The sequence below is a fragment of the Lactuca serriola genome, chromosome 1 (genome assembly GCF_051521515.1).
Source record: "Lactuca serriola cultivar US96UC23 chromosome 1, Lser_US96UC23_V15, whole genome shotgun sequence".
Lineage (NCBI taxonomy): Eukaryota > Viridiplantae > Streptophyta > Magnoliopsida > Asterales > Asteraceae > Lactuca > Lactuca serriola.
Genome location: NC_136408.1, coordinates 182,871,503 through 182,889,169, shown reverse-complemented (window position 1 = coordinate 182,889,169; position 17,667 = coordinate 182,871,503). Strand labels below are relative to the sequence as shown.

Here is a 17,667-nt window from a genome sequence, read left to right as displayed (position 1 = left end):
TTTACCTTTACTGGCTTTAATGACACTGCAAGGGACGCAACAACAAACTCTTTCCCCTCAATCGTCGGGGGCTATTATCCGCTCACTCCCTTGCTTTCAGAGAACTCCCCCCGTTATAGATAGATAGTCAAAAGGGGCTTTCTTCTCTTAATCGTAATCACACTTTGAATACTTAACGTTTTCCTACCTCCATGTATTGTCATAGAAATCTTAGGCAGCGTTTGGCAATAGAACTGGATTGGATAGGATTGAACAGAACTGGACTGGACTGAACAGAACTAAACAAGATTGGACTAATTTTTTATATAGTGTTTGGTAAGAGTGGAACAGAACGGAACAAGTCACCATAAAATGTTTGTTAAATCTAGAAATGAACAAACAACACCTAAAAGTTACCATATTTTCCAATGTCCTTATGTACAGAAAAGACTAGAAAATTAACTTAACATGAATCATTTCAAAATTAATAAAAAGATTCCCACAAATTGTTTATAATTCCATAAATTCAAAAAATACTAATACTGATGTTAATATAAATATCTTGTTGAAACACAATTACATGCATACAATTGGATTAAATGAATAAGCTACAGTTGCATTATGTCAATATAAAAATTACGTTATAAGCCACAAGAGGGTTATATGAACTTAAATTAGATGTCAAGATAACAATTATAGGGGCTAGTAGAATACTGATTAACACACTCTGCAACATAGTTCATTGTAAAAATTGAGGTCAACATAAAAATTATAGAATATTGCCTAAAGATTAATAGCGTTTTCCCAAAAACATTAAGTCGGTGACTTTAGCTATCTATCTTATTAAAATAATAGGTTTAAGTTTATAGAATCGTAACTTTTGGTAATTCTCAAGATACAATAAAATAGATAAGCGTCAATTTGAAACAAATTGGTAACTAAAGTTCCATTGAGTTAAGTAAAGAGAAAATCGTAAATGTGATTACTGATGATACGCATGAAGAGAAGACGACAGTAAGCACTGCATGATATTTGTGAAGAAGGTGTTGCAAAGATGTCGAAGGAAAAGACAAAAAATGTGATATTATTATTAAGACGTGATGATGAGGATAAACACAAAGGAGATCAATATCGGAAGAGTAAATCTGCCGGAAAAAAAATGTGTGTGTTCCACTCAGTTCCATCCTTTTAGGTGGGACTAAAAATTTAGGAATTAGTCCCATTGGACTTGGTCAAAAATATTTCTTGTTCTTGTTCCATCAACGCCAAACACCCTCTCAAGAGTCCTAGTTGTGTTCTGTTCTATCCTGTACCACACAACAAACGCTACCTTAACGACTAATAACTTAGTCAAGAGAATTAGTCTTCTACTCCTATTCTTTGGGTATTATAGTCACGTGGTACTAGTGCTCATTTATCAGACGTTAGGTTACTTTCTTTCTGTATATATACACATGTAATTCTCATCAATCATATACAACATCAAATTTCAATTGTATTCTCTCGTCTCTATATGGTATTAGAGCGCTGACCTGCGCACCAATTTTTTTTCCTGTGAGCTTTACGATCCACCATGTCCGCCACCAACCAGCAACTTCTTGCTGCGGCTCAAATCGCCTCCACCAACCTCAACTTCCAAATTCCTACTCTCAGCATCAAGCTAGATCGAGACAACTACCCTCTTTGGCGCACCACCATTATCTCTGCCCTAGAATGCTTTGATCTCGAGTCCTTTGTTCTTAATCCTCTCCCACCACCAGAAACCATTACTCTCCCTATTGTTGCTGATGCTCCAACCCCTAATAATGCTCCAACCCCTAATAATGCAACCTCTGTTCCAAATCCAGCGTTTTCTACCTGGAAAAAGCAGGACCGGTTTGTTCTCCTTTGGATGAAATCCACCCTATTTGATCGATCGCTTGCTACCGTTGCTAGATCATCATCCTTCAACATGCATGGCAAACCATAGAACGATTTTTCAAGCTCACACTTGTGCACAACAGATGACCCTCAAAACTCGACTTCAATCGCTCTCTAAAGGGTCATTATCTATGATCGGCTACCTTGAAAAGAAACGCCAGATTGCAGACTTTTTAGCTGAAAATCTCACCCCTGTTTCTCTGAAGACGACCTCATTACCTACATCATCAATGGTCTTGACTCTTCCTAAAACCACTTTGTTTATGCTTTTCTCATGAAATCTGACACCATTTCTGTCGATGACCTATTTGGCCTACTTCTTCAAGAATAAGCCCGTATTGATCAAGACCTTGCTCGTCAAGCCGTCACCCAACTTTCGACATCCACTTCTACTCATCCTACCTCTTTCCTGAAGGCAAATCAAGTGTCTCACAGCCAGACCCATTCCCGCTTCCCTACCACAACTCACCAACAAAATTCTCACTATCGTGGGTTTGATAGTCGCCGTCATCATCTGCATTGCCAATTGTGCAATAAAACAGGCCATGAAGCCATCAACTGTTGGTAGCGGGGTAATCAAACTGACTGCCCTTCTCATTGTCCCACTCCTCGTGATCAACCCCGCCAGGCTCATCTTGCAAGCTACCCCAATCCATCAACTGTCATGGACCCTTCCTGGTACTTCGACTCAAGAGCGACCGATCATGTTACTTCTGATCCCAAAAAATTGCATATCACAGAACCACACACTGAAGACAACAAATTGCAAGTTGCCAATGGTAACCACTTACTTATTACTCATTCTGGCTCTACTTCATTATCTTCATTGCGTTTACCTAAAGTGTTTGTTGTTCCTCGTTTAATTACAAATCTTCTCAGTGTTTCTCAACTAACACAGGATAATAATGTCTTCATGGAATTTTGGCCTAATCATTGTGTTGTTAAGATCTTACAGGGCAAACCAATCATCTAAGGCAGTGTTGAAAATGGTCTTTACCGTTTAGCTCTTCCTCAACATATCAAGTCGTCTACCATAGCTAGGGTTGTGCATGGGCCGGTTTGGGTCGGTTTTGGACCCCAATCCAACCCAACCCGTAAATGATCAGTTTTTGGTTTTCAGAACCCAATAGGGTCGGTTTCTGGTCAGTTCGGTTTCTCGGTTTCTAATATCGGTTTGGGCGGTTTCTCGGTTTCTTGGGTTCAACCCATACACTTACGGTTTCTGGGTTTAAACCCATGGGTTTTGGGTTTGAACCCATTTTCCAAAAATGTAACAATTAGTTAAATAATTAAAAAAACACCTAAGCTTCTTTTATTTATTTTTATTTTTTTAATATATATATATATATAATATTATATATATATATATATATATATATATATATATATATATATATATATATATATATATATATATATTATATATATATATATATGACAAAACTTCAAAAATGGTCCCTGTGGTTTTCGAAAATATCAAGTTTAGTCCTTAAGTTCAAAAAACCTCACAGATGGTCCCTGTGGTTTCAAAACTTTTAACAAATGGTCCTTTTGGCTAACACCGTTAACATTTAACCGTTAAGTGAAGGGCATTTCAGTCATTTTACCACCACAGGGACCATTTATGAAGTTTGCCTTAATTTTTTTTTTAAAAAAAAGAAAAAAAATTATTTAATATTAAAGGGCCCCACCCCCCCTCTCTCTCTCTCTATCTCTCTCTCTCTCTCTCTCTCTCTCTCTCTCTCTCTCTCGTAAACATTGCATCTACAGCTTCAGTTTCAACTTCACACACATCCAAATTCACCACCAATGATCCTCTTCTAGCTCGTAGCCAATCTCCAACTTCACTAGTCACATTCTTGCACTTCTTTACCTTGATCTTCACCAAATTAGGACAACCCCAAGCAAAAGCTTCGATTCCTTCATCTGATACTGGACACCCTTTTATACAGAGCTTCTTCAAAGCAACACATTTTGATGCTATGCTTGAAATTTCCCCATCAGTTATTGTTTCGCTTCCACATAGAGCTAATCTTTCTAGTTTTTGATAGTTTGTAGCGATTGCTTCTAGGCTTGCTGAGTTAGGGTTGACCCCAATTAGATCAAGTTCTTGAAGGTTTGCACTGTGTTTAGCAATCGCTGTCAAACCCTCGTTTCCTATCCTGTTTGTTCTCCATCCATCGATGTGAAGCTTTCTTAAGTACTTACAGTGCTCAACAATGGCGACAACCCCAGTATTTGTGCATTCTGGTGTCTTGACGATGTGTAGAATTTCCAATTTGGAGCAATTAGAGAGGGATGAAAGCCCAACATCGGTTACCTGTAGTCTCTCCAGATGAACTTCAACCAAACAACTATCTGCAGTCGCTATCGTCTCCAATAACCTATCCCAATCGCCTAAGCATCGGAGCAATTTCAACGTCTTCAGTTTTTTTGCACCGCTAATTAAAGGTCCGAAGAAATGGCCGTTGTATAGCTCCTTAAGACATATACTTTTGAGCGAGGAAGCCGCCGCCCCTGGCCCAATCGGCTCCGTTGCTCCTCCGTCGTTGATGCCTCTTAATCGTTTAACAGACAGCTCCTCGAGATAAGAACAGCTATCGAGGAGGGCGTTTATGCCTTTAGCACCGAACATGCAAGATCCACAAGAGAATTTCTTCAAACCCTTGCAGTTTTTCGCTAAGCCGACCATACCTACATCAGTTGCAGGTGAAGAATGGGAAGAAGATGATAGGGTACGTGGGTTTTTTGATCTTACGAAAGAGAGAGAGAGAGAGAGAGAGAGAGAGAGAGAGAGAGAGAGAGAGAGAGAGAGAGAGAGAGAGAGGGCGGGGGGGGGGGGGTGGGGCCCTTTAATATTAAATAATTTTTTTTCTTTTTTTTTAAAAAAAAAATTAAGGCAAACTTCATAAATGGTCCCCGTGGTGGTAAAATGACTGAAATGCCGTTCACTTAACGGTTAAATGTTAACGGTGTTAGCCAAAAGGACCATTTGTTAAAAGTTTTGAAACCACAGGGACCATCTGTGAGGTTTTTTGAACTTAGGGACTAAACTTGATATTTTCGAAAACCACAGGGACCATTTTTGAAGTTTTGTCTATATATATATATATATATATATATATATATATATATATATATATATATATATATATATAATAATCAGTAAAAAGCATCGGGTTTGCGGGTTTGCTGGGTCGGTTTCTTGGTTTTAAAGAGGGGTCGGTTTCTCGGGTTGTTGGGTCGGTTTCTGGGGGCAAAACCGAAACCGAACCCGGAAAGTCGGTTTTTACAAATTTAAAACCCACACCGTCGGTTTTGATTCGGTTTCGGTTTTTTCGGTTTCGGTTTCGTCGGTTTTTGTCGGTTTCTCGGTTTCTTGGTTCGGGTTTGCTCACCCCTAACCATAGCTCTCTCCAGTGTGTAGCTCCTTAGCTGGATGGCATAACCGTCTCGCTCACCCTCATGACGCATACTTCGCCTACTTGTTTCTCAGTTTCAACTTCTAATTTCCACAAATAAATTGTCATCAGTCTATGAATCTTGCCAATTGGGAAAAATTCACAGATTTCCCCTTTCATCTACTCATGTTTCCTGTTCGAAACCATTTGAATTATTGTATTAAGATGTTTGGGGTCCATCCCCTTTATTATCTTTAAATGGCAATCATTATTTTCTTTTATTTATTAATGATTATACAAAATTTATTTGTATCTATTTTTTTTCTCACAAATCCCAAGTTTTACAAACTTTTATCAACTTTCGCACTATGATCAAAACACAGTTTGATTCTGACATAAAATGTGTTCAATCTGATTAGGGTGGTGAATTTTGTCCTGTTTCTAATTACCTCCAAACTTGTGGTATTACTCATAGAGTTTCCTGTCCTTACATATCTGAACAAAATGGGGATGTGGAATGTAGAAATAAAGTAATTATTGAAAAAGACTTATCTTTACTAGCTCAATCATCCCTCCCACAGGAATATTGGAAACATGCATTTAAAACCTCAACTTAACTACATAATCGAAGCATTACTCCAACACTAAAATATTCTTCTCCTTATTCCATTCTCTACAAAAAGGATCCTGATTATGCCTTTCTTCGAACATTCAGATGCCTTTGTTATCCCTTCTTACGCCTGTACAACTCTCATAAAATGGACTTCCGTTCACTTCCCTGTGTATTTTTAGGATACAGTGCTTCTCACAAAGGGTATTTGTGTCTTCACATACCCACATCCCATGCGGTTAACCGAGTATGCTAATTCATGCATGCACCCACTACCTTACATTGACAGGCGGTTAAACGAATATTGTGATATTTGAATGATACATTACATCATTGTCTTCACTTTAAACCACACAAGGCAACCTCACCTCTAGCATACTCTGACTCTAGTTGGATATCAGATAAGGACGATAGCAGATCTCAATATGGATGTGACATATTTCATGGAGTAAATTTGATTAGTTGGACATCACAAAAACAGCGTGTCGTTGCTCGATCGGGTACTGAGGCAGAATATCAGGCCCTTGCTTACACAACAGCTGAATTACTATGGATCCAATATCTACTTCACGATCTGAAAGTTCATCTCCCTAAGCCTCCTATAATTAGTACCAGATCTAAACATATAGCTCTAGAATTTCACTTTGTACGAGAACAAGTTGATACAAGTGTTGGGTTTTGAGCATTCTAACACTCCTAAGTGTACATGCAAACCTAAATACTTTGGATCTATGTTTTCTCTATTATATATACAAATATGAACATCCAAGGTATTATCCTAATCTAGCATACAAAACAATGAATATAACAAGATAGAATACATACCTCTTTGATGTATAATGTCTTCATGAAGCTTGAGTGCCTAGTGCCTCAAGTGTGACACCTCAAATGGTTCACACAACACCAAATACACTTGGAATGACTTGAGAGAAATCCACAACTCATGAAATCGGCTAGCCCTTCTTTTACACACACTAGTGGCCGATTTTGGTGAATAATATGATGCTTATATAGTGTGTTACAATTAGGGTTACACCATGTAAACCTAATTGTCATGACCTTTCATTTCCATGACCCATGGGTTATGTAACCTCCATGGAGCATGTGACAACCGTCAATTTCCGGTCAAGTCAAAGTCAACTAAAGTCAACAAGTCAAACCGGTCGACTCAATTAGCCCGTGGGTTCTAGGGCTTACGTTAGGTAATTACTATACAACTCGCTATTCTAATGAGAGATCATAAATTGAAAAGTTCGTACATCTAGACTTCCTTTACCTAAAACCGTGGTAAGTAACGAACCAAACCGATAAAACAATGTTGCATACTCATTGGGAGTGTGTAAGATCCTTAAACATGGCTTAATGGGGCTTACGGACCTTGCGTTGCAGAGCCAAACACTCACAAATGTCACACACGAAACCTCTCTCAATCGTTTTCACTCTATCTCTCTTTATCTTGAAATCTCTCCCAAATCTCTCCAAGAATGTGGAATCTCTCCCAAATCTCTCTTTGTATGAGAAATCTCTCCAAGAATGTGAAATCTCTCCCAAATCTCTCCAAGAATGTGAAATCTCTCCCAAATCTTTCTTTGTATGAGAAATCTCTCCAAGAATGTGAAATCTCTCCGAAATCTCTCTTACGAGAAATCTCTCCAAGAATGTGAAATCTCTCCTAAATCTCTCTTTGTATGAGAAATCTCTCCAAGAATGTGAAATCTCTCCCAAATCTCTCTTTATATAAGAAATCTCTCCAAGAATGTGAAATCTCTCCCAAATCTCTCTTTGTATGAGAAATCTCTCCAAGAATGTGAAATCTCTCCCAAATCTTTCCAAGAATGTGAAATCTCTCCCAAATCTCTCTCAGTATGTGAAATCTCTCCCAAATCTCTCCAAGATTGTAAAATCTCTCTCAAAACCCCTTTCGATTTATTTTGAGCATTGGAGGGCATCCCGGTACCTGGCTTGATAAGAAACCGCTCAAGGAGGGGTAAAATCTTTGAAAAAGACCTCTTGGGACCGAAGCCTCCCCTTAGGAGCCAAGTCCCTCTTGAACCGAGGTCTAGAGTAGAACCGAAGCCCCAGGAGAAGCCATCCGGAGCCGCAGCCAAGGAGGCCGACCGCAGTCAGCGAGCCGCAGCAAGCCGACCGTAGCCAGCGAGCCGCAGCCACGCACCGCAACAGAACTCTCCTCGGACCGCAACTCTTTTTTTTCTCTTCGGATCCGCATTAGCAGCCGATGGCACTTCGGAATTTGGACTGTTGATGACCAAGCCCTCGCCTGACTTCGGATTCCTTCACATTTCACCCAGTTTTTGACTAATTCTCCGTTTTAAGTCCGTTTTTAATTATTTTAACGCGATATTTTCTCCAGAAATAATATTTTAACATATAAGACCCTAAATAATCATAATTTGGGCATATTTTCATGAAAATATTTAATTGAGAATAAAATCTTTTAAGTAAGATCTTGAGGTGGAGTGTGAATCTTGTCATGATATTTGGCACAAACCACCACCCCATGCCCATTCCTTTGACCAATCTTTGTACTCCCCACTACTCCTAGTCACCTCAAGGCCTTACCCCACTCATTTTTCCCAGCAAACTCACGTCCAAAAAGAGCTGGAGAACACTCTTATCCCTCTTCATTTCCCTCACTTCACTCATATTTCCTCATTTTCATCCAAAGCTCAAACACATCTTTTCTCTCTTTTTCTCACATACAATTTCGAGATTTCCAAGTCATTTTTCAAGCTTTCCATCTTCATTTAGTAAGTATCATCACTCTCCTTATGATTATTACATTCCTTTTATTCAAATCATTGATTCCTTACATAAACTCCATCATTATTGTGTTAGATTCTTGAATCTTCAAAGCAATTCTTCAAGTGTTCTTGAGTTGAACACCTCTCTTCTTCATCACTCATCTACTGAAACCACTCAAGATGAGTTCATACACCTACATTTTCATGTTTTCTTAAGTTTTTAGGAGAGGGGGGGGGGGGGAATACAAGTTAAAACACTAAGAATATAACTAAACTTTTCTAACAGCTTTCATCAGAAAAGTTGGACTCCATTCACAGACTGTTTTGGCAACTTAAACATTTTTGTTTTCAAAACTGTTTTAGGTGTAAGTAGTTCCAGTTCTTAGCTTTAAAATGACTACTTGCACATCTCCATACGATTTTTCTACAATTTATGATGATTTTTACAAAACTGTCTATCATTTCAAACACCAATCCGGACCACTCTGTGATTATGGACTTTTTCACCCAAGTTGGAGGTCATTAAAAATCATGATAAAAATTATGAGTAAACTAGACACATTTTAGGAACTTTCAGAATTTACGGATTTAGTTTTCGACTTCGTATGATTTTTCTATGACCTTTCTAAAACGATGCAGAAAGGTTAAAAATTAGTTAACAGCTTACAACTTTCATAACACTTTGTATTATGTTGAGCAAAGTGTATAACAATAAGTTCTAAATATTGAATGTGTTTCCTTGTTAGTTTATCATCATAAACTGAAACTTAGTCATTCATGATAAGATTTTTCATTCATTTAGAACGCGTATATTAAGCTATAATAAGCATAGTTCATGGATTCATAACACTAATGCATTTTCATAAAAGAGTTCTTATACATTACAAACGTTTTGGATAAACTATAATAGGTATAGTTTATGATTCATCACATAACACACTTACACAAAAAGGGTACATTCATACAAAAATGTTCTACACTTACGCACACTACACGTAAACTTGTTAACTCAGGTTGTGAGACTTTCTCTCCCCGTACGTCCGAGTACGGGATCCAAATTCCTGTAAGTTATAACTAAAATCTCTTGTAGGGAGAGCGTGATAATTGTGTATAGATCTATATTGGGGTTGACATCCCACACCTCGCTGCTAGCTACAGCCGGACCGACAGGTTTGCGGGTGACAAGAGTCATAGGATCAGGGTGTCTAAAAGACGTTGTGCAGGTTACCTCTAGTCATAGTATGGTTATAGCGACTCACATAGGGAGCTAACAATACATAAAATTTACGGGATTTTTATAAAACAAAAGGGGTTTTATGTCGATTTAAAATCACTTTTTATATCAATAAGTACAGATATTACTGTACATTTTCGGTTTTGGTATTTATGACTACACATCATTTGAAACCACTTTTATAGCTTTAAGTATGGCAAATACTTGTTATCTATCGGTCTTGGGATTTAGGACCACATAACTTTTATAAAGAAAATATTGGATTTTTCTGGATACATACTCTATCGCTTTTGCAGGGAAAACGATTTACTTCTCTAACAAAATCTCTTATGAACTCACCAACCTTTGTGTTGACACTTTTTTCAAAACTACTTGTATTCTCAGGAATTCAGTGAAACAGGAAATCAACAGCGTTTTGAGGATGGGACGATAAATCGTCAAACAGTTCATTTTGTCATCATAATGTAATTGATTTGAAATATGTAAACATATACATTGGTGTAACTTTTTCAATTATATTTATGATGGTTGTATTTACTTTGAGCACTATTATACACGTTGTTGTGATACTATACATGAAGTCCTCCACCCCCGGACGTTTCCGCCATCCTTGGTTTGGGGGTGTGACAGAGCATCCATGGAGCATCCTATGGGTTTAACCCAACTTGATTATCCATGGAGCTTTGGCCCACTATATAAGTTATGGATGATTTGCACAATCAACCCATATATTTAATTAGTCTTCTTTTGATCACATAATTAATTCTAAATTAGTTCTTGATCAATACTAATTAAATATTATTATTCTTATTATTAATATACTAGAACTTATAATATATTAATAACCATAAGTGTCTTATTTCTCTCATTTAGTCTATCCAAGTGCATGATGCCATGCAACCCAAATGGACCATGCCGGGTCGGGTCAAGTCTTACTAATTATAGTTATGGACTTAGACATTAATCCAATAGTCTCCCACTTTGATAAGTCTAAAACTATTATTGCGTATGACTTCAAGAACCGACTGGCAATCTTAGCTCTCAAAAGCTTTTGTTGAACTCTGACCTTGTAGATGAACTCTGACCTTTGTCAATGACTTGTCCATTAGATAAGAGATCATATATTCCTCCATTCTAGATATCATATGGACTGAGACATGGATTATAATCATTCTCTCTGTCCATTTGTTGTTTCCTGATTTCCGATTTATGACGACTGACTAATTGAACAAATCAAATCAGTCCTGGCCCGACCGAGCACTTCCATTTGTCATCATCAAATCATCGAGGGGCCCACATATATCACTTTTATCCCGAAGGTAAAAGGAATGGATAAAAGTCGACTCATATGGCTTGTTCTACTACTTGTTGAATCATACACAAAGACACGTTTTATAACACCGAGTTACCGAATATGTTTTCGTGCAATCAATGTACAACCAACTCATAGTAACAACTCATATCTCTAGGTTTGAAGAATATAATATATTATCGTCTCATGATCACTCGTGATAAATGTGACAACTTGTAATTATTCCGTCACTATAAACCGTTCCCGTTAAATAAAACCGTTCGTATTCAAATTGTTCCGTTAACCTTAGAATTAAATTAATTAATCGCGACTTTTAATTCAGTTTCATAAGTGTCGGGATGTGTTATAAACATTAAAATATTTTCCATATTTATTTGGAAAATTATTAGTTTGATCTAAGTCGTGATTATGGCAATTTATCGGGTACGGCCAAAAGCACCGTCTAACGACAGTATCGGGTAGAATTCCACCGGGCCATAAACTCAACCCCTATATAAGGGATTGAGTGACATCATTTTGAAGTTTTTTCTCTCTCTCTAAACACTTTCTCTCACCACTCTCTCTCTAGAATTCGAAATTGATCCAAAAACTCCATTTCAAGCCTCAATTTGGTAAGTACTCCATCCTAGCTTGTTGTTTAACCTGATTGGCATGCAAATTCATGTTTGAAACTCCCAAAAACACCCAAGAACAAGTGTTTACGATCTAGGGACCCTCCCAAAACCGTGAACACCCATTGAGAGGGTTTTGAAGCCCCAAAACCCCTCTAAACCCCTACTAGTGCTTAGATATGGCTTAGAAACTTGCATGCATGAGCTTAGGACCCCAAAATCGTGCCATTTGAGTATTGGACATGAGTTAACGTTCCAAGAACATGCTTGGAATGTAAACCCACATTCATGGACCATAAATTCCTTTTAAAGTGTCAAAATGCCCCTAAACACCTCCTAATGCTTTCATGAGAGTGTAGAACCTTATAATCCTTCATGTGATGCACCAAAACATATGAAAATGGGTCAAACTTGAGTTTACGGCCCAAGAACATTCTTGGACCGTAAACACATCTTCTTAGACCATAAACACCCCCAAAGGGTGTTAAAGTGCCCTTAACACCTTGAATGGCTTGTATGTTGGACTAGAATCACATGTCATTAACCTACAACCACTAAAAAGCATGATTCATGGACAAACATGAGTTTAAGGTAGTAAACCCATGTGTTTAAGGTAGTAAACTCCCCAAGAACATCTTCATAAACCGTAAACTCCTTTTCCTAAGTCAATTCAAGTCCCAATCACTTCCTAAGCCATGAAATCAACCCTAGAACCTTCCTTTGTGCATTGTGATTAACTTAGGACCATCAAAACACATTTGAACATAGAACATAAGAGTTTACGGCCATAAACTCATAGTTTACTTCCGCAAACTCCTCAAATGGTCCTTAGAATGCCCAAATTCCCTTCCAATGCCACAAAACCAAGACTAGCATTGCCCCTCAAATGTATAAGGCCATTTAGCAACCAAGAACACCCTCACCATGAGTTTACGACCGTAAACTCATGGGGAGTTGGTCATTTGGACCGTAAACTCTCTTGAGAGTTTACTCTTGAAGAATAAACTCCATATCCAAGCCATATACGTCCATAAATGTCACCCAGGTCACTCCGAACACTTGTTTTGAAGTGTTTTCGCGTCTGAGAGTGTATAATTGTATTTGATTAGTGATTATAGTCTAATTAGATACATTTGTGTATCATTTAATATTACATAGGAACCTCGCACGTTTTCAAGCCCCGAACCGACGTTTAGCATCCAAACCGACACAATCCTCGTCCGGTGAGTTCATAACCCTACCCTTTTTCAAATGTTTTTCAATGTTTTCAGGGGAGGGGGGAATACAAGTAAAAGTACAAGAATATCTTGTACTTAAACTTATTATTTCAATTGAATTTACAAGCAAAAGTACAAGAATATCTTGTACTTATTATTTCAATTGAATTGTTTCATATTCCACTTACTTTTAACAATTGAAACCATATTAACCAACTGTTTGACTTGCAGAATCAGTTTACAAACCGATTTCATATATCATCATATAATGTTATATTATATATATATGTATATATATATATATATATATATATATATATATTTCACAAATTAATTGTTCCAATATCATTATTGTTAAAAGCATTAGATTAGTACAATTGTTTTGTCCTCGGTAACACTCCACAGAGATACGCGAGTGGAGGATTGTCTTTGAAAATAGAATTTAAACAGGATTTTCCACATTATTACTTGTAGATTTGTTATTCCTATAAATTAGAGACACGTCCTCGGAGAAAACTCCACAGAGATACGCGAGTGGAGGACCGCCTCTGTAACCAGAATCTCTTTGTGAGGGAGCGTGACTTGAGTGTATAGATTTATACGGGGCTGACTAACCCGCACCTGGCTGCTAGCTACAGCCAAACCGAAAGGTTCAAGGGTGACGAAATTCATAAATGATACTGGCCTTCCTTTGCCATATCTAGTCTTTAGTATGGTTATAGAACTCGCAATTTGGATAACGAAGATTTACTTGTTAGTAATAATGAATATAGTAAATTAATAACCTTTGAAATTAGTTTACTATGATGATAGTTTTATATACGTGTTAAAACTAACATACACTTCACAAGGATAATCAGGTTTTCAGTATACATCTTTTACATTACATTTCGGATTGGTAACCAACTTTTAGGAAAATATAGGATTTTCCTGGGGTAACAACTATTCATAATCAGAATTGTGTAACATAATGGAAAACTAAACATTACTTTTAAGAAAATATGGGATTTTCTTGAATAACCACTTTTTCAGAAAACAAAAGGAATCTTGTTCATTTTCACAAAACAAACCGCTTATGAACTCACCAGCTTTAAGCTGATTTCTAAACTGCTTGTATTCTCAGGTTCTCCTTAGACAGGTATTCCGCGTTCTTTTGTAGAAGACGGAGCGTATGGAGTCACGTCTTTCTTTTGTTTAAACTTATGTAACTACAAAACTTGTATTACTTTACTTTCAATCAAATGTAATGAATCTATGTAATATATTGCTTTGTGTTTACTATGCTTACTATGTACATTGGTTGCGATATTCATGACGTCCTCCGCCCCGGAATAGTACAGTAATGTGCAAAAATTTATATGTGTGAATATAAATCGTAAGGATGCACTTGAGATAATTATTACCACTCGTGAAGTCATTTTCATCGTGAAACAGAGCTATGTCTTCACCAAGAGGCAACCAACCAACTAGCAAGGCGCCAACCTTGCAGATAGACTCTGCTACTTTTCAAGCTGCAGTCACGCCAGCCGTGGCAGCCGTCATGGCGCAGCTCAATGCTAACCATGCCAACAGGCGCGGAGATGGTGTCAGAAATACTAACCACACTAACAATCAAGAACACCAGCGGGTGTCTGCCAACGAAGGCGCCTCAGGCCACAAACCTACGAACAAGAAGCGAAAGTTTTGGGACGAAAAGAAGTGTAACCAACCTCAAAAGTTCGCTGGAAGAAAGCAATCCGTGGCTGCACCTGCCATTACAACAGCAGTCACGACACATGCCTCGACACTAGCCACAAGGTCTGTCAACAAAGCGCCGACCATACCATATAAGGGATCACTCCCAAAGTGTAACAAGTGTGGCTTCCATCACAATGGGGTTTGCCGGGTGATGCACTATAAAAACCGCGACAAAAACGGACATACTGCTCGCTTCTGCAGAAACCAAACCCAACACCTCCCTTCAATCACCAACACCAAGGTAGGCCCAGTATGCTACCTATGCGGTGAAATGGGACACTTCAAGAGAGAATGTCCAACTGAGAAGAATGACAGGGGAGCAGGAGGAGTGTTATGAACACACCAGCAGGAGCAGCAAGGGAACCATGTTAGGACTTTTGTAATGTTTCTAACGACAAAAACGTTTAAGTACCATATGTTTGTAATGCATTGGGTATGCTTGCTAAAATCACCGTCTTTCTAAAAGTAGTTAAGATACTCTCTCGTTCAAATCAAACCAAAGACACTCATATATTACCTTAGGATCATTACATGTAAGCTGTGATGACTTTGTACATACATCAGGGTTAATTATAATCAAAATACTAAAGACTTGAAACAAATAATTCCATCCTGACTCCTGTTCCATGTCTAGTAGTAGGATTAGGGTGAAGCCACCCACTCGTTGATTTCACCAATATCAAATTTCATACAACGTGCATATACCGCTCGATCATAGAGCGACCTGTCAGAAATCATGTTATAAAGTATCATTACTAACTATCAGAACACACTCACTACCGGTGCTAGACACTATGGTATGAACCATCTGCGGTAATAATAACATCGAGCAAAACGGAACACACTGAAAAGAAACACAAGATACTCTATCACTCTAATGAGCACTTCTTATGAATACAGCTTAACACATGTTTTACCTAAAGAGATATTGTTGTCACCATTCAATTTCGATTGGAATAGTCCTCATCTTCCCAGTTTAACGGCTACGAAAGGACCCTTCACCTAACCCACCGAATATCGAAACCTTTGTCTCCCATAAACATCCAGCATGGACCACCGGGTCATCTCTCGCTGTGAAACCCCAAAACACGCACCAGAGGAGTGTTATACCTCCCGAAACCTTATCAAAAGTATTTCCAGGAGACCCTTCGGGAATGTCACGCATACAACAGACAAGGTTCAAGCACAGAAGCTTGGGACGGATACGTTTACACTTTTTAAAGGCTATGAAGTCCTTGACTAGAATACCATATACAAACTCATTTTTAGCAAGAGGATTGAGGTTCTTGGCATTAGCATGGCCGAGACGACGATGCCAAAGCATCACATTGTGTTATGAGAATTTTGAGAAAAAACAAGTGACTTGCTCGGGAATGTTATGATTCATGTCAATAACATAGGCATTCCCTTCTCTTTCAGATCTAACCAAAATCCATTCTTCAGGTATGATGATTCCTGGCTTCAAAATGAGACACTATTTGTTTGAAAAATGAGTCGAATAGCCTTTATCACAGATTTGAGATACGCTCAACAGACAGTGTTTCAGCTCAGGAACATAGTTAACATTCTCAAAGCTAAGCACACCATTTGTCACTGTACCCTTCTGAATGATCTTTCCTCCTTCTCCTCCTGCAAAGGAAACAAACCCCCCATTAAAATTCTGAATTTCTTACAATTGGGGATGTCTCCTGTCATGTGCCTGGAACAACCATTGTCGACATACCAAGGTCTGACGATATCTCTCCATAGCTTTTCCAGCACGATGTGCGGTATTAATTAGATTTAGGAACCTAGGTCATAGAAACACTAGGTTTTCCCTTGTTAGTAACAGAATTGACCTTTTCATTTGTTAAAATAGATCGATTACCAAATGCACATATGGAACGTTGAGGTGATTGGACATTTGAAATTTTGGGCACCCATTTATAATTAGGTTTAGAAACATTTACAGTTGTTTTTGAAATGTTTTTCTTTGGTTTTGATCATTTGGGTTTCCGTCTAAGATTAGCCGAAGACCCAGACGATGTCTTTGATGATACTGATCTTGGCTTAACCACTTTTGGTCTCGTTAAAGTACCTGTTGAATTTTTGTTTAAAAACCGTTTGTTCTTTTCAAGATCAGCCCATTTTCTTTCTTTATATGTTCCAATCACCATCAACTGAATGAGATCTCGACGATTTTCTCTTAAGAGATCTTCCTTGTGTGTGACAACCCGAGATTTCCATTCTGTACAAACCATATCAAGTCATTAGAAGATTAGAACAGTTACAGTGAATTTCCAGACTTTTGGGTATAAGTTTGAGTATTTCAGGTTTACACTTAAGGAGATATCAGGAGAGTGGATGCACTAGGGTTTTGTGCAACTCTATTATTCCAAAACTCTATGATATTAGAGTTCATTGCGTGAATAAAATATTTTCTGCCAAAAATCCCAGGACTATATATAGGATTCTGAGCCATATTTATTAATTAGTTACATTTCCAACTAGAAAAAAGCCGAATTCTCTCTCAAGGATCTTCGGACTTTCGTCCCAGAACGTGAGTACATCTATCTGTTGGGTTTTGAGCATTCTAACACTTCCTAAGTGTACATGCAACCCTAAATACCTTGGATCTATGTTTTCTCTATTATACATGCAAATAAGAACATCCAAGGTATTATCCTAATCTAGCATACAAAAACTATGAATGTAACAAGATAAAATACATACCTCTTGATGTAGCTTGATGTCTTCAAGCTTTAAGAGCTTAGCCCCAATAGTGTGGAAGCCTCAAGTGGAATCACAAATCACCAAGACACCTTGGAATACTTTAGAGAATATGATTACTTGGTTCTCTCTAGTGAAATTGGCTAGCCCTTCTTTAGTGTATCCACACTAGTGC

General features: G+C 37.9%; 1 protein-coding gene across 1 annotated transcript; it reads right to left on the bottom strand.

Moving 5' to 3' along the window:
- Positions 1-2,409: 2,409 nt before the first annotated feature.
- On the bottom strand, positions 2,410-16,939 carry LOC145064398 (F-box protein SKIP2-like). The gene is made up of 5 exons (XM_079011864.1): positions 16,861-16,939; positions 16,320-16,412; positions 15,489-15,507; positions 3,657-4,652; positions 2,410-2,413 (listed from the first exon to the last, which is right to left on the bottom strand). The coding sequence occupies exons 1-5, from the start codon at positions 16,937-16,939 to the stop codon at positions 2,410-2,412; spliced, it is 1,191 nt and encodes a 396-aa protein (XP_078867990.1).
- Between the last annotated feature and the right edge of the window lie 728 nt (positions 16,940-17,667).

Bases quoted from the DNA above. Each gene is read 5' to 3' on its own strand.
- LOC145064398 (XM_079011864.1), bottom strand. From the start codon at position 16,939: ATGGTGATTGGAACATATAAAGAAAGAAAATGGGCTGATCTTGAAAAG. The intron at 16,413-16,860 runs GTACTTTAACGA...TTTCCTTTGCAG, and splicing joins TTTAAACAAAAATTCAACAG to GAGGAGAAGGAGGAAAGATC.